At 42.7% G+C, this 22,598-nt stretch overlaps 1 protein-coding gene across 50 annotated transcripts in view; it reads left to right on the forward strand.

Moving 5' to 3' along the window:
* Positions 1-22,598, forward strand: part of LOC110519409 (polycomb protein SCMH1) — a 47,369-nt gene that overhangs the window by 20,673 nt on the left and 4,098 nt on the right. For 24 of the 50 annotated variants that reach the window (XR_016494636.1, XR_016494637.1, XR_016494648.1 and 21 more), the window contains 7 exons: positions 3,074-3,320; positions 18,211-18,446; positions 18,694-18,870; positions 19,024-19,150; positions 19,417-19,617; positions 19,920-20,087; positions 20,267-20,392. Coding sequence is in view for 27 of the 50 variants with exons in the window: in XM_021596532.3 (XP_021452207.1) it covers positions 3,074-3,320; positions 18,211-18,446; positions 18,694-18,870; positions 19,024-19,150; positions 19,417-19,617; positions 19,920-20,087; positions 20,267-20,392 (1,282 nt within the window). In the remaining 23 variants the exon portion in view is untranslated. Of the gene's footprint in view, positions 1-3,073; positions 3,340-18,210; positions 18,447-18,693; positions 18,871-19,023; positions 19,151-19,416; positions 19,618-19,919; positions 20,088-20,266; positions 20,393-22,598 lie in introns of all 50 variants that reach the window. The other 26 variants (XR_016494643.1, XR_016494642.1, XR_016494654.1 and 23 more) reach the window with 2 other exon arrangements.

Below are 22,598 nucleotides of genomic sequence, written 5' to 3' on the forward strand. Positions count from 1 at the left end.
GGGAAGATGGATGGAGCCAAATACAGGACCATTCTGGAAGAAAACCTGATGTAGTCTGCAAAAGACCTGAGACTGGGACGGAGATTTGTCTTCCAACAAGACAATGATCCAAAACATAAAGCAAAATCTACAATGGAATGGTTCAAAAATAAACATATCCAGGTGTTAGAATGGCCAAGTCAAAGTCCAGACCTGAATCCAATCGAGAATCTGTGGAAAGAACTGAAAACTGCTGTTCACAAATGCTCTCCATCCAACCTCACGAGCTCGAGCTGTTTTGCAAGGAGGAATGGGAAAAAAATTCAGTCTCTCGATGTGCAAAACTGATAGAGACATACCCCAAGCGACTTACAGCTGTAATCGCAGCAAAAGGTGGCGCTACAAAGTATTAACTTAAGGGGGCTGAATAATTTTGCACACCCAATTTTTCAGTTTTTGATTTGTTAAAAAAGTTTGAAATATCCAATAAATGTCGTTCCACTTCATGATTGTGTCCCACTTGTTGCTGATTCTTCACAAAAAAATACAGTTTTATATCTTTATGTTTGAAGCCTGAAATGTGGCAAAAGGTCGCAAAGTTCAAGGGGGCCGAATACTTTCGCAAGGCACTGTATATGGGGCATACAACAATCTCAGCTCTGTAGATTTTTCTGCGAAGAGACCGAATCAATAGATAATTTATTCTGGTATTGCCCCTATGTAGCTTGTAGCTCTGCTCACAGGTTCGGGAATGGTTGAAAAAATCACAACATGCACTTTAAAATATCCTTACAATTAGCAGTGTTGGGCGATTTGGAAAGCCATAGTTAGTCAATAAATAATATAATACTTGTACGAAAGGTTTTCATCTTTAGCTCACCATCTGTGGAGACTATACAATATAGAGAGGTAAAAACATTATGTAAAACAGCTCAATTGAAAAATATAGGGCACACAAACGAGGGTGGTCTATGGTGATAGGTGGGATGGGCCGAGGGTTGGGATTAAAGAGCTCATGTTTGGTAATGTATTATTGTTATGTGACTGCTTTATATAAAAGTACCATGTATGTAAATTGTGTATGCAAAATATGTATGTAAAATGTATACTGTATGTAGCAGAAAAGCTGTAAAATATATATATTTATTTATTTATTTATTTATATATATATATTTCCTCCGAAGAGGGGGGTTGGTGGAGGGGTTAATGATATGCTGGGGTCCAGCAAAATTAAGTCAGTTATACGATATTAAAAGCATTACAATATATTAATAACAGAATTCACAACACACTAAGTGTGTTAGGCCCATACTCCACTACCACATATCTACCACACAAAATCCATGTGTATTTGTGTGTGTATTGAATGCATGTGTCTATGTTTGTGTTGCTTCACAGTCCCTGCTGATCCATAAGGTGTATTTTTATGTTTTTTAAATCTGATTCTACTGCTTGCATCAGTTACCTGAAGTGGAATAGAGTTACATGTAGTCATGGCTCTATGTAGTACTATGCACCTCCCATACTCTGTTCTGGAGTTGGGGACTGTGAAGAGACTTCTGGTGGCATGTCTTGTGGGGTATGCATGGGTGTCTGAGCTGTGTGCTAGTTGTTTAAACAGACAGCTCGGTGCTTTCAACATGTCAATACCTCACATATAAATATAAGTAGTGATGAAGTCAATCTCCTCTACTTTGAGCCAGGAGAGATTGACATGGATATTATTAATGTTTGCTCTCTGTGTACATCCAAGGGCCAGCCGTGCTGCCAATTGCAATTTTCCTAAGTCCCTCTTTGTGGCACCTGGCCACATAACTGAACAGTAGTCCAGGTGCGACAAAACTAGGGCCTGTAAGACCTGCCTTGTTGATATTGCTGTTAAGAAGGTAGAGCAGTGCTTTATTATGGAGAGACTTCTCCTCAGCTAAACTATTGTTGTATCAATATGTTTTGACCATGACGGTTTACAATCCAGGGTTACTTACTACAAGCAGTTTAGGCTCTTCAACTTGCTCAATGTCCACATTAAATAATTACAAGATTTAGTTGAGGTTTAGTGTTTAGTGAATGATTTGTCCCAAGTATAATGCTTTTAGTTTTTTAAATATATAGGACTAACTTATTCCTTGCCACCCATTCTGAAACTAACTGCAGCTCTTTAAGTGTTGCAGTCATTTCAGTTGCTAAAATAGCTGACGTGTATAGTGTCGAGTCATCCGCATACATACTGTCTTCACTCAAAGTGGCAGTGGCACTTTCAAAGTGGCAGTGGCATGACTTTAGTAAAGATTGAAAAAAGTAAGGGGCCTAGACAGCTACCCTGGGGAATTCCTGATTCTACCTGGATTATGTTGGAGACGCTTCCATTAAAGAGCACCCTCTGTGTTCTGTTAGAAAGGTAACTTATTATCCACAATATAGCAGGGGGTGTATAGCCATAACACATTAGTTTTTCCAGCAGCAGACTATTATCAATAATGTCAAAAGCCACACTGAAGTGTAATAAAAGCCCCCACAATCTTTTTATCATACATTTCTCTCAGCTAATCATCAGTTATTTGTATAAGAGCTGTGCTTGTTGAATGTCCTTCCCTATAAGCGTGCTGAAAGTCTGCTATCTATTTGTTTACTGTAAAATTGCATTGTATCTGGTCAAACCAATTTTTTTCTGTAACTTTTCTAAGTGTTGGTAACAGGCTGATTGGTCAGCTATTTGAGCCAGTAAGGGGGCTTTACTTTTCTTAGGTAGCGGAATGGCTTTTGCTTCCCTCCAGGCCTGAGGGCACACACTTTCTAGTAGACTTAAATTGAAGATATGGCAAATAGGAGTGGCAATATCGACCTCTATTATCGTCAGTAATCCATCCAAGTTGTCAGATCTCGGTGGCTTGTCATTGTTGATAGACAACAATAATTTGTTTACCTCTTCCACACTCACCATTGGGATCACAACATCATACGTGATCATATACATTTTCCAACTAAATGAAGCTTCCGAACTATTTCACATTTCATCTGGATAATTCCACATTTACCTGCTCGCTTGTCACTGACCTCTCCCGTCCCTGCCAACTCCCTTTCCCTCGTATCCCAGCAGGAGCCCCCAGCCCCAGAGCAGAACTCCTTCCAGGTGGGCATGAAGCTGGAGGCGGTGGACCGCAAGAACCCCCACTTCATCTGTCCGGCCACGGTGGGGGCGCTGCGTGGCGTGGAGGTGCTGGTCACCTTCGACGGCTGGCGGGGTGCCTTCGACTACTACTGCCGCTACGACTCCCGGGACATCTTCCCCGTGGGCTGGTGCTCTCTCACCGGGGACAACCTGCAGCCGCCAGGCACCAAAGGTCTGTGCGTGCATGTATGGTATGTGTGTTTGTTTGTTTGTGTCACCCTGTAGACTTGTCAGCTATTTATATTGTGGTCATTGATTTGGTCTAATACCTGTGATATTGACTTTAACATTATTGATTCATGAAAAATCACATTTTACAGAAACTGAAATAATTCAAATCTGAAGTTAAAGGCTCTGAAATGTCCTCTGAATGAGATGAGTGGTTTATTAGGTCAATAGAATGCATCTTTGAAATTCCTTCTCCTGTGTTGGAGGAAGACATAATGTGAGTGAATGAGTGAGGAAGAAGAGAGAGAAAGAGAATGGGTCTCCTTTTGTAAGAGTGTGTTTTATGAGACCTTGGCACAGGACTGTGAAGGGGGGGGGGGGGGGGGATCAGGCAAAGCTATGTGTGTGTATGCCCCACTATGTGGGCCTCATGCTGGCACTGAAAGGGGCCAAGGCAAAGGGGGCATCCAGGATAACCAGAGACTGAGAGAAAGTAGGAGGGAAACCGATAGGGAAAAGGTTCTGTCTGTGAAAGGCGTGCTGTTTACATTGTCTTGTCAGCAGAAGGGAGGAGAGTGAAGGAGGCCAGGAAAGGAGAGTAGAGGAGTAAGAGGTAGATAACAGTAGTGGGTGAAAGAGAGGACAGCAGCACAGCAGATTGAGGCAGGGTTTTACACTGCTGAAGGGTAAGTTGAAATGAAAATGGGCAATCTAAAATTTTAGAGGCCCACCTGTTGGCCACAGTGACAAAAGTGTGCTGTTTTAAAGCTAATTTCCTGCATTTCTAAACATTTTGCCATGGCTTATGCTATCTTGAGGGACTCTAACATGTAATCGAACCCACAAATGCTGATGCTCCAGATACCAAACTAGTCTAAAGAAGGCCGGTTTTATTTCTTCTTTAATCAGAACAACAGTTTTCATCTGTGCTAACAAAATTGCTAAAGGGTTTTCTAATGATCAATTAGCCTTTTAAAATGATAGACTTGGATTAACTAACACAACGTGCCATTGGAACACAGGAGTGATGGTTGCTGATAATGGGCCTCTGTACGCCTATGTAGATATTCCATAAAGAATCTACTGTTTCCAGCTACAATAGTCATTTACAACATTAACAATGTCTACACTGTATTTCTGATCAATTTGATGTTATTTTAATGGACAAAAAATTTGCTTTTCTTTCATAAACAAGGACATTTCTAAGTGACCCCAAACTTTTGAACGGTAGTGTACATTTGCTAACATTTCTAAAAGCCTGTTTTCGCTTAGTCATTATGGGGTATTGTGTGTAGATTTCTGCGAATTTTTATTGAATCCATTTTATAATAATAATAATAATAATAATAATAATATAAGGATGTAACATAACAATGTGGAAAAAGTCAAGGGGTCTGAATACATTCCGAATGCACTGCAGTTAATATCTAGTTTCAGTTGTTTAATAAATTTACACGGAAAACGTTTTTCAATCCCGAAAATGATATGAGCAATATAGTGTACCAGTCAAAAGTTTGGACGCACCTACCCATTCAAGGGTTTTTCCTTATTTTTTACTATTTTCTACATTGTAGAATAATAGTGAAGACATCGACACTATGAAATAACACATATGGAATCATGTAGTAACCAAACAAGTGTTAAACAAATCAAAATATGTTTTATATTTTAGATTCTTCAAAGTAGCCACCCTTTGCCTTGATGACAGCTTTGCATACTCTGGGCATTATCTCAACCAGCTTCACCTGGAATGCTTTTCCAACAGTCTTGAAGCAGTTCCCACATATGCTGAGCACTTCTTGGCTGCTTTTCCTTCACTCTGTGGTCCAACTCATCCCAAACCATCTCAATTTGGTTGAGGTCAGGTGATTATGGAGGTCAAGTGATTATGGAGGCCAGGTCATCTGATGCAGCACTCCATCACTCTCCTTCTTAGTAAAATAGCCCTTACACAGCCTGGAAGTCCTATTGTCCTGTTGAAAAACAAATCACGGTCCCACTAAGCACAAAACAGATGGGATGGCGTATTGCTGCAGAATGTTGTGGTAGCCATGCTGGTTAAGTGTGCCTTGAATTCTAAATAAATCACAGACAGTGTCACAGCACCATCACACCACCTCCTCAATGCTTCACGGTGGGAACTACACATGCGGAGATCATTCGTTCACCATGGCGGTTGGAACCAAAAATCTCAAATTTGCTTGTGTTTTTTTGGGCCAAGCAAGTCTCTTCTTCTTATTGGTGTCCTTTAGTAGTATTTTTTTTGCAGCAGGAGTTCGACCATGAAGGCCTGATTCACGCCGTCTCATCTGAACAGATGCTGAGATGTGTCTGTTACTTGAACTCTGTGATACATTTATTTGGGCTGCAATTTCTGAGGCTGGTAAATCTAATGAACTTATCCCCTGCCATCTGAGGAGAAGAAAAATAAAGTATGTTGAGGGGTGTCTGGCTGCACTGAGCTCCTTCACAATGTTGAGTCCATGGCAGGTGTGGCGATAATGAGCTCTTTAGTGTTTAGGAGGTAAAATAGCTATGTTTGACATTGTGTATCTTTATGTATGGTTAGTGTGGTTGTGTGTGTGTGTTATGAGTGTGTGTGTTTGTAAGTACGTATTTTGTTTTTTAACACGGTCTCTCTTGCTGCTTTATGTAAAGTGCCTATCATAAGTATTCACCCTCCTTGTATTGATTCACATTAAAGTGGGATTAAAATGGTTTTAAATGTCATTATTTGTCAACAAAATACTCTGTCAAAGTTGAAGAAAAATTCCCCAAAATGTATGAAACATAAAACACTAATGTATCTTGATTAGGGGGTATTCACTGCATTGCAGTTGCCATACTAGGCATACAGCCCGACAGAATGCTCTCAATGGTGTATCTGATTGACCAAAGTTATTATTTTTGTTTGTTATTAAATTGAGTATATTATGGATTATAAAGCGAACGCCAGCCATGTCACGGACACCGATGCCTTGCTCCTAGACAAGCTAAACACCTTCCCGTTTAAGCGTGTTAACATGTGCAGACCAGTGCATGTGTGGACAAGAGGAATATCTATGTAAGAATGTTGTTCATCAACTACAGCTCAGCCTTCAACACCATAGTGCCCTCCAAGTTCATCACTAAGCTCCGCTACACTGATCCTCAACACAGGTGCCCCACAAGGGTGCGTGCTTAGTCCCCACCGATACTCCCTATTCACCTATGACTGAGTGGCCACGCATGTCTCCAACTCAATCATCAAGTTTGAAGACGACACAGCAATGGTAGGCCTGATTACCAACAATGATGAGACAGCCTACAGTGAGGAGGTGAGGACATTGGCGGAGTGGTGCCTGGAAAATAACCTCCATCCACATCGACGGTGTGAAAACCTTCAAGTGCCTTGGTGTACACATCACTGACAACCTGAAATGGTCCATCCAAACAGACCGTGTGTTGAAGAAGGTGCAACAGCACATCTTCAACCTCAGAAGACTGAAGAGATTTGGCCTGACCCCTCAAACCCTTACAAACTTCTACAGATGCACCACTGAGAGCATCCTGTCGGTCTGTACCACCGCCTGATACAGCAATTGCACTGTCTACAACTGCATGGCTCTCCAGAGGGTGGTGCGGTCAGTCCAAGGCATCACTGGGGACACACTGACATCTACAGCACCTGGTGTCACAGGAAGGCCAAGAAGATCATTAAAGACCTAAGCTACGGCCGGTTCACCCTGCTACCATCTAGAAGGCAGAGACCGTACAGGTGCATCAAAGCTGGGACCGAGAGACTGAAAAACAGCTTCTATCTCCATGCCCTCAGACTATTAAATAGTCAACACTAGCCGGCCTCCACCCATTACCCTGCCCTGAACTTAGTCACTGTTACTAGCTGGCTACCACCCGGTACTCTAGCCTTCACCTTAGAGATTGCTGTCCTATGTATATAGTTATGAAACACTGGTCCCTTTTTTGAATAATGTTTACATACTGTTTTACCAACTTCATAAGTACACTCAGTGGACAGTTCATTAGGTACACCACCCTGTTCATGAAAATGTTTTGCTCCTACAGACAGTGAGTCACGTGGCCATATACTGTAAACCAGACATGCATTGAGGCATTCAGTTACTGTTTGACTGAACATTAGTATGTGCTAAACGAGTGACCTACGCAACTTTGAGCGTAGTATGATTGTCGGTGCCAGGCGCACAGGTTCCAGTATCTCGGAAACGTCTGGTCTCCTGGGCTTTTCACGCACGACAGGGCAGGGTTTCCCAAACTCTGTGCTCGGGACCCCAAACGGTTTTGTTTTTCCCTAGCACTACACAGCTGACTCAAATATTCAACTAATCATCAAAATTGGATCATTTTAATCAGCTGTGTAGTGTTAAGCAAAAACCAAAACATGAACCCTATGGGGTCCTGTGGACCGAGTTTGAGAAACGCTTGTCTAGGGTTTACGGAGAATGGTGCAACAAACAAAAAACATCCAGTCAGCGGCAGTTCTGTGGGCAAAATAACTGCTCATTGATGAGAGGTCGTAGGAAAAAGGCAAAAATCATGCAGGCTAACAGTCGGGCCACAGGCAAATAACAGCGCAGTACAACAGTGGTGTGCGTAATGGCATCTCAGAATGCACAACTCGTCGGTCCTTGTCACAGATGGGCTATTGCAGCAGACAACCACACCGGGTTCCACTCATATCAGCTAAAAACAAAAAGAAGCGGCTCCAGTGGGCACGTGATCACAAATTTAAATAAGAGCTGCTGGCATGGATTCCCGCCCGAAGGACACACCACCGGGGACATCATATTCGCAAAGCTGTACGAATTGTTTACGCAGCATGCCTGCCATTCGAAAAAGTAAATATTGTGGTTACCGACTGGACTACTTTTATGGTGGGCAGACACATCCTGATCAGCAGGTTGAAGGAATCGCACCCCCAAACATCAGTGCTGTGTGCCAGACTAAACGGTGAGCTAAAATATGTAATGGATAAAGTAATGTGCATAATCAACTTTGTCAGGGACACATCGAATCAAATTGTGTTGGTCAGCAGATGTTAATGCGAGTGTAGCGAAATGCTTGTGCTTCTAGTTCCGACAGTGCAGTAATATCTAACAAGTAACCTAACAATTCCACAACTACCTAATACACACAAATCTAAGGAAAGGGATGGAATAAGAACATATAAATATATGGATGAGCGATGAACGAGTGGCATAGGCAAGATGCAATAGATGGAATAAAATACAGTATATACATATGACATGAGTAATGCAAGATATGTAAACATCATTATTAAAGTGGCATTATTAAAGGGACTAGTGATCAATTTATTAGTGGCCAATGATTTTGAGACTTTCTGGATGGTAGCGGGGTGAACAGGCAGTGGTTCAGGTGGTTATTGTCCTTGATGATCTTTTTGGCCTTCCTGTGACATCGTGTGCTGTAGGTGTCTTGGAGGGCAGGTAGTTTTCCCCCGGTGATATGTTGTGCAGACCACACCACCCTCTGGAGAGCCTTGCGGTTGTGGGCGGTGCAATTGCAGTTGCCCTTCCAGGCGGTGACACAGCCCGACAATGCTCTCAATTATGCATCTGTAAAAGTTTGTGAGGGTTTTAGGTGACAAGCCAACTTTCATTAGCCTCCTGAGGTTGAAGAGGCGCTGTTGTGCCTTCTTCATCACATTGTCTGTGTGGGTGGACCATTTCAGTTTGTCTGTGATGTGTACGCCAAAGAACTTCAGACTTTCCACCTTTTCCACTGCGGGCCCGTCGATGTGGATAGGGGGATGCTCCCTCTGCTGTTTCCTGAAGTCCACAATCATCTCCTTTGTTTTGTTGATGTTGAGTGAGAGGTTGTTTTCCTGACACCACATTCCGAGTGCCCTCACCTCCTCCCTGTAGGCTGTCTCGTCGTTGTTGCTAATCAAGCCCACTACTGTTGTGTCGTCTGCAAACTTGATGATTGAGTTGGAGGCGTGCATCGCCACACAGTTGTGGGTGAACAGTGAGTACAGGAAGGGGCTGAGCACGCACCCTTGTGGGGCCCCGGTGCTGAGGATCAGCAAAGTGAAGAGGTTGTTTCCTACCTTCAACACCTGGGGTTGCCCGTCAGGAAGTCCAGGATCCAATTGCACAGGGCGGGGTTGAGTCCCAGGGCCTCAAGCATAACGATGAGCTTGGAGGGTACTATGGTATGAGCTGTAGTCAATGAACAGCATTCTTACATAGGTACTCCTCTTGTCCTGATGGGATAGGGCAGTGTGATGGCGATTGCATTGTCTGGATCTAATGAGGCGGTATGCAAATTGAAGTCTAGGGTGTCAGGTAGGGTGGAGGTGATATGATCGTTGACTAGTCTCTCAAAGCACTTCATGATGACAGAAGAGAGTGCTACGGGGCGATAGTCATTTAATTCAGTTACCTTTGCCTTCTTGGTTACAGGAACAATGGTGGCCATCTTGAAGCATGTGGGGACAGCAGACTGTCCGTAAACACACCAGCCAGCTGGTCTGTGCATGCTCTGAGGACGCGGTTAGGGATGCCGTCTGGACTGGCAGCCTTGCGAGGGTTAACACGTTTAAATGTCTTACTTCACGTCGGCCACGGAGAAGGAGAGGAGGGGCCGTCCTTGCTAGCGGGCCGTGTCGGTGGTACTGTATTATCCTCAAAGCAAGGTGTTTTGTTTGTCTGGAAGTATGCACACAACACAGTCTTTTCTCGCAAGCTTGTGACAGAATCGCTGGCTGAGTAAAGGAAAAGAGCTAGAGCGGTTCTGTGAGCTGCATGACCAGGTTGTCGATTTTCTCAGAAAAAGCTAAATACAGTGGGGCAAAAAATAATTTAGTCAGCCACCAATTGTGCAAGTTCTCCCACTTAAAAAGATGAGAGAGGCCTGTAATTTTCATCATAGGTACACTTCAACTATGACAGACAAAATGAGGGAAAGAAATCCAGAAATCCACATTGTAGGATTTTTAATGAATCTATTTGCAAATTATGGTGGAAAATAAGTATTTGGTCAATAACAAAAGTTTATCTCAATACTTTGTTATATACCCTTTGTTGGCAATGACAGAGGTCAAATGTTTTCTGTAAGTCTTCACAAGGTTTTCACTCTGTTGCTGGTATTTTGGCCCATTCCTCCATGCAGATCTCCTCTAGAGCAGTGATGTTTTGGGGCTGATGCTGGGCAACACGGACTTTCAACTCCCTCCAAAGATTTTCTATGGGGTTGAGATCTGGAGACTGGCTAGGCCACTCCAGGACCTTGAAATGCTTCTTACGAAGCCACTCCTTCGTTGCCCGGGCGGTGTGTTTGGGTCATTGTCATGCTGAAAGACCCAGCCACGTTTCAAAATCTCACGATACATGGCCCCATTCATTCTTTCCTTTACACGGATCAGCCGCCCTGGTCCCTTAGCAGAAAAACAGCCCCAAAGCATGATGTTTCCACCCCCATGCTTCACAGTAGGTATGGTGTTCATTGGATGCAACTCAGCATTCTTTGTCCTCCAAACACGACGAGTTGAGTTTTTACCAAAAAGTTTTATTTTGGTTTCATCTGACCATATGATATTCTCCCAATCTTCTTCTGGATCATCCAAATGCTCTCTAGCAAACTTCAGACGGGCCTGGACATGTACTGGCACTGCAGGATTTGAGTCCCTGGCGGCGTAGTGTGTTACTGATGGTAGGCTTTGTTACTTTGATCCCATCTCTCTGCAGGTCATTCACTAGGCCCCCCCGTGTGGTTCTGGGATTTTTGCTCACCGCTCTTGTGATCATTTTGACCCCACGGGGTGAGATCTTGCGTGGAGCCCCAGATCGAGGGAGATTATCAGTGGTCTTGTATGTGTTCCATTTCCTAATAATTGCTCCCACAGTTGATTTCTTCAAACCAAGCTGCTTACCTATTGCAGATTCAGTCTTCCCAGCCTGGTGCAGGTCTACAATTTTGTTTCTGGTGTCCTTTGACAGCTCTTTGGTCTTGGCCATAGTGGAGTTTGGAGTTTGACTGTTTGAGGTTGTGGACAGGTGTCTTTATTACTGATAACAAGTTCAAACAGGTGCCATTAATACAGGTAACGAGTGGAGGACAGAGGAGCCTCTTAAAGAAGAAATTACAGGTCTGTGAGAGACAGAAATCTAGCTTGTTTGTAGATGACCAAATACTTATTTTCCACCATAATTTGCAAATAAATTCATAAAAAGTCCTACAATGTGATTTCCTGGAATTTTTTTTTCTCATTTTGTCTGTCATAGTTGAAGTGTACCTATGATGAGCATTACAAGCCTCTCTCATCTTTTTAAGTGGGAGAACTTGCACAATAGGTGGCTGACTAAATACTTTTTTGCCCCACTGTATGTGCAGCAGCTGACCACCTTCACATTCTGGAAAATTAGGATTTCCCCTCCGTTCTTTTTTGGGCTGACCTGTTCTGTCACTTTAAACAGGTTAAATCTGCAGTTACGAGGAAGAGGGAAAACAGTCGTGGACATGGTGGAAAAACTTGAGGCCTTTTCTAGGAAATTTTATGATTTGGACTTTTCATCTGGAAGGCTGCGCTTACGCACGTTGAAGAATCAGGAGTACCCAGAGTGCGTTTTGGGTGGCAAGCTCAGAGGAATAGAGCACAATAAAGGAACTGGCATTTTATGTGCTAACAATGTTTGGATCAACTTACACTTGCGAGTCCTCCTATGAACGCAATCTAGACTCATGACAGAAACCGGCTTTCACACAAGTCAATTGAGGACTGCCTGCGCATCAAAATCACATCCATCTCACTCGCCATCAACAAGATGATGTCCGAGGAGAAATGCAACTTTTCCCATTGAGTAAGTAACTTAGTAGCCTATATAACTTAGCAAACACTAAATACTTATCCGAGGCTATTTAGGCCTCATGTTGACAGTATTTTCGGTTCTGTCATTACAGGAGCAGGCTATCCTGAGACTCCTGATAGACATTCAGACACAGACATTTACAGACATCATCTTTTTTCTTTATGTGATTGTTTTATGTAAGATGCTAAAGTTGCCATTGTAAGCAGGTCTAATTGAAGAACTCCCACTTCTATTAGAACACAATTTTTTTTCTCCTGAAAGATGCTGTTAAGCCATAGCCTACCTCAGCCATGTTATTTTATGTAAAGCTCAGAAGAAATAGGCTGCAATTAAACCCTCTTGTTTATAAAGTCAAATTAAAATGAAGATTGTCTCTTCCTGTGAGCCACTTGCATAACAAGTTAGCTAGACTATAATTTCAACACCAGGCGCTGTTCACCTCCTATTGATTGCGCTGCGGTCGCAGCTTTACGTTTCAGCACCAGAAAATGGTCCCCTGCCTGCTTTATTTGTTGACTGTCTTTTCTCAAGAATGTTCAAATGTAACTTTTGCCTTATTTAGGTGGGGTAACTTCCTTATTTTTGCATCGGGGGTCTGATGGGGTGTGTAGGGTAAGGTGGAGGTGGAGGTGATATTATCCTTTACTAGCCTCTCAAAGCATTTCATGATGATGTAAGTGCTACTGGGCGATAGTCATTTAGTTTGGTTACCTTCACTTTCTTGGGTACAGGAACAGTGGTGGACATCTTGAAGCAAGTGTGGTCAACAGACTGGGATAGGGAGAGATTTAATATGTCTGTAAACACTCCAGCCAGCTGGTCTGTACATGTTCTGGGTGTATTGATACACCATCCAAAGCCTAATTAATAACTTCACCATGCTCAAAGGGATATTCAGACTTTGCTTTGTGAAAAATTGGTCCCCAGTCTTTTGGTTGAATCTGTGCTTAGAATTCACTACTCAACGGCGGGACCTTAAAGAGAATTGAGTGTGTGAGGTACTTTCACTGTATATACAAAAGTATGTGGACACCCCTTCAAATTAGCGGATTCGGCTATTTCTGCCACACCCGTTGCTGTCAGATTTGTAGTATCGAGCACACCGCCATGCAATCTCCATACACAAACATTGGCAGTAGAATGGCCTTACTGAAGAGCTCAGTGACTTTCAACATGGCACCGGAATAGGATGCCACCTTTCCAACAAGTCAGTTCGTCAAATTTCTACCCTGCTAGAGCTGCCCCGGCCCCGGTCTAGGAGGAACAACGGCTTAGCTGCGAAGTGGTAGGCCACACAAGCTCACAGAACGGGGGCCGCCGAGTGCATAGCACTTAAAAACCGTCTGTCCTCGGTGGCAACACTCACTACCGAGTTCCAAAAGTGCCTCTGTTCGTTGGGAGCTTCATGAAATGGGTTTCCACGGCAGAGCAGCCGTACACAAGCCTAAGATCACCATGCACAATGCCAAGTGTCCTGCTGGAGAGGTGTAAAGCTCGCCGCCATTGAACTCTGGAGCAGTGGAAACGGATTCTCTGGAGTAATGAATCACGCTTCACCATCTGGCAGTCCGAAGGATGAATCTGGGTTTGACGGATGCCAGGAGAACGCTACCTGCCTCAATTTATAGTGCCAACTGTAAAGTTTGGTGGAGGATAAATAATGGTCTGGGGCTGTTTTTCATGGTTCGGGCTAGACCCCTTAGTTTCAGTGAAGGGAAATCTTAACGCTACAGCATACAATGACATTCTAGACAATTATGTGCTTCCAACTTTGTGGCAACAGTTTGGGGAATACCCTTTACTGTTTCAGCATGACAATGCCCCCATGCACAAAGCGAGTTCCACACAGGAATGGTTTGTCGATCGGTGTGGAAGAGCTTGACTGGCCTGCAAAGAGCTCTGACCTCAACCCCATCGAACACCTTTGGGTTGAATTGGAGCGCCGAATCGCCCAACATCAGTGCTCGACCTCACTAATGCTCTTGTGGCTTAATGGAAGCAAGTCCCCGCAGCAATATTCCAACATCTCGTGGAAAGCCTTTGGAAGAAAAGTGGAGGCTGTTATAGCAGCAAAGGGGGGACCAACTCCATATTAATGCCAATGATTTTCGAATGAGATGTTCGACGAGTAGGTGTCCATGTCCTTTTGGTTATGTAGTGTAGAAGGTGTAGTCATTCCAAAATTATGTTACCCCCTATTATTGCACACAGACTTAGTCCGTGCAACTTATTATGTCATTTGTTAAGCTCATTTTTACTCCTGAACTTATTTAGGCTTGCCATAACAAATTAATGCCTATATAACCAAGATGTTTTTGTTTTTAATTTTGTATTAATTTGTAAACATTTATAGAATTTTCTTTTCACTTTGACATTAAGGAGTATTTTGTGTAGTTTGTGACAAAATAAATCACAATTCAATCCATTTTAATCCCACTTTGTAACGCAACAAAATGTGAAGAAAATCCAAGTGGGGGTGAATACTTATGCTAGGCACTGTATCTGATACTGACGTGTCCATGAGTATAATTATAACCTGCAGACTTTTTCGGTGCGTGCCATTATGGGTTTGTGTATTTTACAAACCTGGGTTCAAATACCATTTCAAATGTCTCAATTACTTTCACAATTGCACAGAGATGTACCTCTGGTCTCTTGGCAGCTCCCACCAGCCCAGTCCAAGCTCTTCTCTGTCCTTGCACCACAATGGTGGAACCACCTTCCCCCTGAAGCTAGAACAGCATTGTATTTTCTTCCGTAAAACATGTGAAACCCTACCTCTTCAAAGAGTATCTGCTAAATGACTAAGATGTAAGTGAATTAAGTATTCTAATATATTATATTTGAAAAGACAAGTTGAATATTTTAATGTTATTTGGAAATACTCTCGGAAAGTATTTGAAAATACACTGACTCATATACACTCCCATGCGTTTAACCCAGGTATTTTAAAATAGTGTTTGAAATAAGTATTTGGAAATACTATAAATTACAATTTGGTAGAGTATTTATTTATTTTTACAAATAACCATTCAAATACTCAAAAGTACTTGTTTTAAGGTGTGTATTTGAAAATACTCAAATACACAGAAAAAAGTATGTTAAATACCTGGTATATTGCCCCACAGGCCAAGTCATGTGTTAGTGCGAGTGTCCGCATTCGTGTGTGACTTTGCATGCTGCACATATTTTCATCGTCGTTGCTTCGTACACTTTAGGCAGAGCGTGATTTAGACTTGGCCTGGCCCCTAAGAATGAAAGGGTGTGTACTACAGGGTGTGACGTTTAAAGATAAATGTTAACACCATATCTGACAGCTATCGGCAGTTTGCGTCTTTATTGCTACTACTCTTATTTCCCAGGCAGTTGTCAGCATGTTCTACTTGATGGGCCTCGGTAGGCTACTAGTTTGCTTTTTCCTCTGGTGAGAATTGCACAGAGATTACAACGAGCGAGAGTAATTGTCTGCAGTTTATGGGGAATTTGGTCTTGTCCGGTCCCCATTGGCGAGGCCTTGCAAGTGTATCAAAACTCAAGAGAGGAAGGAAGTGTGCAGAGAGGACGAGTCACACGGGTAACTTAGTGCAGAGGAACTCTACTGTCTACTTTCACTGTCTTTGTCTGTCTGTCTGGGCTTGATTGGTTTGTATCAGAACCACTTCACAAAGCTCAGGAGCCTCTCTGTTGTGCAGGGTCTGTATTGGTTTGTCTCACACTTTATTGTGTGTGTGTGTGTGCCTGAAGTGAGTTGTTTGCTTTGTATCACTCATTGCAAGTTTTGCCATTGATATCTATCTCAGTGAAGAACTCTCTCAATTCCATTCAAAGGGCTTTATTGGCATGGGAAACATACTGTATGTTTACATTGCCAAAGCAAGTGAATAGATAATAAACCAAAGTAAAATAAACAATCAGGACAGAACAGTAAATATTAAACACACAAAGTTTCGAAGGAGTAGAGACATTTAAAATTTTATTTTATGGCTATGTACAGAGTTGTAACAATGTTCAAAATGGAAAATAAATCAACAGAAATATGGATTATATTTACATTGGTGTTTGTGTTTTACTGGTTGCCCGTTTTCTTGTGGCAACAGGTTACACATCTTGCTGCTGTGATGGCACACTGTGGTATTTTACCTAATAGATATGGGAGTTTATTAAAAAAAATCTCTAATATGGTCATACATTTGGCAGGAGGTTAAGAAGTGCAGCTCGGTTTCCACCTCATTTTGTGGGCAGGGTGAACATAGCCTGTCTTCTCTTGAGAGCCAGGTCTGCCTACGGTGGCCTCTCAATAGCAAGGCTATGCTCACTGAGTTTGTACATAGTCAAAGCTTTCCTTAATTTTGGGTCAGTCTCACTGATCAGGTATTCTGGGCCAAATAGCATTGCAGTTTTCTCAGGTTTTTTGGTAAATTCTTTCCAAGGTGTCAAGTAATTATCTTTTTGTTTTCTCATGATTTGGTTAGGTCTAACTGTGTTGCTGTCCAGGCTCTGTGTGTGAACATAGCCCCAGGACCAGCTTGCTGAGGGGACTCTTCTCTAGGTTAATCTCTCTATAGGTGATGGTTTTGTTATGGAAGGTTTGAAAATTGTGACTGGGGGTATTGATTCACCATCCAAAGTGTAATTAATAACTTCACCATGCTCAAAGGAATATTGAATGTCTTTTTTTAATTTTCTTTTTACCCATCTACCAATAGGTGTCCTTTGCGAGGCATTCATTGGAAAATGGTGGTCTTTATAGTTGAATCTGTGTTTTGAAATTCACTTCTCAACTGAGGTACCTTACAATTATCTGTATGTGTGGGGCACAGAGATGATATAGTCATTTAAAATCATGTTAAACACTATTATGGCACACATGCAACTTATGTGACTTGTTAAGGAAATGTTTATTCCTGAACTGATTTAGGCTTGCCATAACAAAGGGGTTGAATACTTATTGACTCAAGACATTTCAGCTTTTCATTTTTTTATTAATTAGTACACATTTTGAAAAACATAATTCCACTTTGACATTATGGGCATGTAGGCCAGTGACAGAAAATCTAAATGTAATCCATTTTAAATTCAGGCTGTAACACAACAGCGTTTGGAAAATGTCAAGGGGGTGTGAATACTTTCTGAAGGCACTGTATAACTGATTCAAGATTTTTAGCCAGATTCTAATTGGTATGTTGAATTTTGTGTCTTTTTGATGGCGTAGAAGGCCCTTCTTGCCTCTCAGATCGTTCACAGCTTTATGGAAGTTACCTGTGGTGCTGATGTTTAAGCCAAGACAGGAATAGTTTGTTGTGTGCTCTAAGGGCAACGGTGTCTAGATGGAGTTTGTATTTGTGGTTTTCTCTGTCTGTCTCTCATCCTTCTCTATGAAGGATAGAGTGTAACACAAGTGTATAACACAAGTTGCCTCTTTGTTCCGCAGCTGCAAGCAAACTGGGTCACCATGGCCACAAGTTGCCTCTTTGTTCCGCAGCTGAAAGCAAACTGGGTCACCATGGCCTTCCTTAACACAAAAGCTGTGTTGTTAGAGGCATTATTGCCTATCACTGGCTGTTTATGTCATTGAGTCTGTCATGATTTTGATTAAGTCGCTGCTCTTTCCTGGTTGGTTATGTGTTACTTTGATGCTACTTCCTGAATCTGACATTCATTGTTTCCTGTCCGGCTGCATTTTAATAAATGAAGGAAATAATGAATGACACAACTTCAATTAATATATATTTTTTATTTTACCTTTATTTAACAAGGCAAGTCAGTTAAGAACAAATTCTTATTTTCAATGACGGCCTAGGAACAGTGGGTTAACTGCCTGCTCAGGGACAGAACAACAGATTTGTACCTTGTCAGCTCAGGGATTTGAACTTGCAACCTTCCAGTTACTAGTCCAACACTCTAACCACTAGGCTACCCTGCCGCCCCCGAACTCTGATCTCTAGACTAGAAGATAAATTGCATTTGTTTGATTCCTTAACATCCTGTTTGAACTTCTTTTTTTTTTTACACTCCCCCTATCGCTCTTTCTCTCTCTGGGGACAGCAGTGCTACCCAAGACCCTCGGTTGCCTTTCCGACGGTAGTGAGGGAACAGCTATGCACCCCATGCCAGGACAGCCGCCTGGCCAACGGGGACGCAAGCCAGGCCGCAGGAAAGCCAAGCTGACAGGGCTATGGGGCCAGAAGGGGGCCGGAGTAGGAACACAAGCCCCCCTGCCCAGAAATGGACTGGAGCATATCAAGGTCCCCAAGAAGAGAGGCCCCAAACCGGGGAGTAAGGTAAAGACCAAGGACCCGGGGTTGGGAAGTGTGGGTGGGGCAGGGTTGGATGTTTCATCCTGTGTCGCAGCACCCAAACACTCTTTTATAATAACAACCTTGTTGGTCAAAAGTTGAACTAAAGTCAAGAATTCACTTATATTCTAATTCCACTGCTACTGAGAAAAGTAATGTTTGCCCTCCCATTGACATCTAGAGTGATTGACCTAACCCTAACATTGTCCTCTCACTCCTCCTCTGTGTTTAGTTGGGCTGGGCGAAGAGAGCAGGCTGGCTGGAGGGTGCCATGGCAAGCCCAGTGCGACCCATGTCCCGGCCCAGAGGGAGGCTGCCAGCCAACTGGGCCCAGAGGATGGCCCTGCAGGAGGGTCAAGTGGAGTCTACCAAGATCCCCAAAAAGAGAGGGCCCAAGCCCGGCAGCAAGGTAACCACACAAACACACAATTATATATTTTTTTTAGGTACAATGTGACTAATCCAGCACCTGGGACAAGTGTTTTTTTATTTTTATGGATGAGCGCATACCACCCCACTAAACGTTGTGTATATGTGTGTGTGTGTGTGTCTGTGTGAACAGAGAAAACCGCGGGTGGTGCCCAACCCCGTGCCCGTTTCCCCCAACAGCAGTATGCCAGAGCCAGACACCAGCACGGTGCCCCTGGACAACGCCATCATCCCCAGTGCCGCCTTGCATGCTGCAACAGGTACACACACACAAAGTAGTACTTCATCACTACAATTAACACTCATATGGATTTCTGTGGAGCCCAGTGCAACCTGTATTATGAATAATTGTATGCCCTCGGACATCCTTGCGAGTCAATCATCGATGAAAATGTGATATTGTTAAATATGTTTGGAGCATTAAGTCAAATCTGCCTTTTTCAGCCAAAGTGGTAAACACGCTGAATGTTAGATGCCTCTGTGTTTGTGTGCGTGACTGCCTGCATCTACCTACGTGTCCCCACAGTGTGTGTATACCTGAACAAGTATGGGAAGGTGGGACCCCACTTGGACGGGCGGAGGGTGCAGCAGCTGCCCGACCACTTTGGTCCAGGCAGGGCTTCCTCGGTGCTACAGCAGTGTGTCCAGGCCTGTGTGGACTGTGCCCACAACCAGAGCTCTGTCTTCTCCTGCCTCAAGCCAGGTCACGGAGGAGAGGTCATATCAGGTAAGGACTGGTACCTGCTTTCTGTATGGGCTATGCTCTCTATAAGCTTTATTATAAGTTTAGTTATAGAGATAATCAAAGAGTCTTTGCATTTCCTTAAAAAATATGATTTTTTCTTCATTTATTTCAAGCCTCCCTGTGCACTACATCAGGACCAGTTGTTAAAACAGACTGGTAGATCTTTTTTTCCTGAAATTGATCAAACCAAATCTCTATATCTCCTATTCACTTGGCATTGCTGCTAAATGTGAGGAATTGGCTGTCTGTGCCGAACCCTTGCCCTCTGTGTCTGTCCCTTGCAGCCCACTTTGACCAGCAGCACCATACCCTCACCCTGCCCACGGTCAACAGCGTCACGTACGTCCTGCGCTTCCTGGAGAAACTCTGTCACAACCTCTACTGTGACCCTCTGTTTGGCAGCCAGCCCGTTCCCCGAGGGGGCCTGCATTACGACAGCCACGCCCACCCAGGTCAGCACACACACTGTACTGGGGCATAACCTTGACTTTACTGTTAGTTCAGGACAGAAAAGGGTTGTCTGTTTCTTTTTGGCCTTTTCACCATTGTAGCAGTGTCGATTTGAGTCAAGTATGTAGGTATTTACTTTTCACTCCTCACTAGTTTTCTTTTCTGTTACAACTCTCTCCAGAAAGGAGAAGTTTTAGGGAGGGCCTCACAACGGGTCCAGGAAGAGGCTCCAAGCGGTTCCTTCAAGACTCCTACTACAGCCCCCTCCCCCACAAGCTGGCCAAAAACCTTTGCCTTTCCTCGGAAGGTACAGCTCCTTAGGAAATCCTTAACGCTTCATTTAAAATGAAAATAGAAACATGCACCTCTAATGGGACAAACAAATGGAAAACATTTGTGTACAAACAAAAACTCTTATTTTAGGGTGTAGCTAGGACTGGAGGTCAGCCGGTTTTTGTAATGCAAAAGTCTGCCGGTCTCACGGTAATTGACCGTTAATAACAGAAACACGTTTAGCATTTCCAGGCCTCCGCGAATACAAATTGCATACAAGCCACATACAAGCTGCTGATGAGCGTGCCTTTGGAACATCTACGTTTTAAAAAGTCTAAGATTAGACTTTTTTTTTTTTTTAATATAGTTGTCCCAAAGGCAAGCTCATCAGCAGCTTGTACCTTGTCAGCTAAGTGAACAAGCCTACAGCCTATGGCATGGAGCATAGCCAGATAACATACAGTATGCCAACTCATATTCTGTTCTTCTGAAATACATTTTCTTCAAATCATGTTTCTTTTAGACTTCGCTATAATGGATTTATTGTGATGGTGTATATTTTATTTAATATACACCGTCACAATAAATTCAGCATTTATTTTAGTCAGGTCTAAAGAAACATGATATGAAGAAAATGTGTTTCAGAAGAACAGAATGTGAGTTGGCATACTGTATGTTATCTGGCTATGCTCCATGCCATAGGCTGTAGTCTTATTCATTAAGCTATGCTTAAAAGTCCCGTGCCATGATTTTATATAATTGAACTTAGCTGAATAAAATAGAAAGGATATTTTTCCCCATTCCAGAGCGAGTGCGCATATGAAGTGGTTATGTTAAGTGTAAAAGTGATCATTTGAAACAGGTCCTATACGCTAGGTTTAGAGTTATTTGGCAACTTTAGTTGTGAATGATATAAACCTTACAATTTGTTTAGATTTAGAATGGCTCATTATCAAATGGGGAGGGGGAAAAATATATGTAATCTGCATGCACTCGAATAGCGAATGGAGGCCGTGCACTTTCTCGCCAGTACGTTTTTCAATCGATGGTAACATGTTTTCACAACAAAACAAATTTCACTAAACTGTTGACAGCCCCTCTGCACGCTCGAGAAAGGAATAAAGGAGAGCGAGGAGGAGATGGAAAGGCATGGTGGTAAGGTAGTCTGTATAGCGAAAGGTAATGTGTCACCCAATTAATTATGAAAATATAAAAAATTCCCTATTAACTGGCTATTCAAAATCAAATACAAATTCACTATAATTGTAGGCGTATCTGTAAGCCGCCCTGCACAACCAACAGCATCGCCTAGGGTTATACAGTAGGGCAAAAAAGTATTTAGTCAGCCACCAATTGTGCAAGTTCTCCCACTTAAAAAGATGAGAGAGGCCTGTAATTTTCATCATAGGTACACTTCAACTATGACAGACAAAATGAGGGGGAAAAAATCCAGAAAATCACATTGTAGGCTTGTTAATGAATTTATTTGCAAATTATGGTGGAAAATAAGTATTTGGTCACCTACAAACAAGCAAGATTTCTGGCTCTCACAGACTTGTAACTTCTTATTTAACCTGTTAAGTCTATAGGGGCGCTATTTCATTATTGGATCAAAAAAAACGTGCCCGTTTTAAGCGCAATATTTTGTCACGAAAAGATGCTCGACTATGCATAGAATTGACAGCTTTGGAAAGAAAACAGTCTAACATTTCCAAAACTGTGCCACAGAACTCATTCTACAGGCGAAACCAAGATGAAACGTCAAACAGGAAATGAGCAGAATCTCTGAAGCTCTGTTTTCAAATGTCTCCTTATATGGCTGTGAATGCAGCAGGAACGACCCTGCGCTTTCTGTCGTTTCTTCAAGATGTCTGCAGCATTGTGACGTATTTGTAGGCATATCATTGGAAGATTGGCCATAAGAGACTACATTTTCCAGGGGTCCGCCCGGTGTCCTTTGCCTAAATTGGTGCGTAATCTCCAGTTGCGGTCATTTTCTCCTGGGATTCAGAACGGAAAGCACACTTCCACGAAGGATATATCATTGAAGAGATATGTGAAAAACAACTTGAGGATTGGTTCTAAACAACGTTTGCCATGTTTCAGTCGATATTATGGAGTTAATTTGGAAAAAAGTTCGGCGTAATTGATGACTGGATTTTCGGGTTTTTTTGGTAGCCAAACGTGACGCACCAAACGGAGCGATTTCTCCTAAACAAATAATCTTTCAGGAAAAACTG

The sequence above is a fragment of the Oncorhynchus mykiss genome, chromosome 3 (genome assembly GCF_057628025.1).
Source record: "Oncorhynchus mykiss isolate SJ-2025 chromosome 3, ASM5762802v1, whole genome shotgun sequence".
Classification (NCBI taxonomy): Eukaryota; Metazoa; Chordata; class Actinopteri; order Salmoniformes; family Salmonidae; genus Oncorhynchus; species Oncorhynchus mykiss.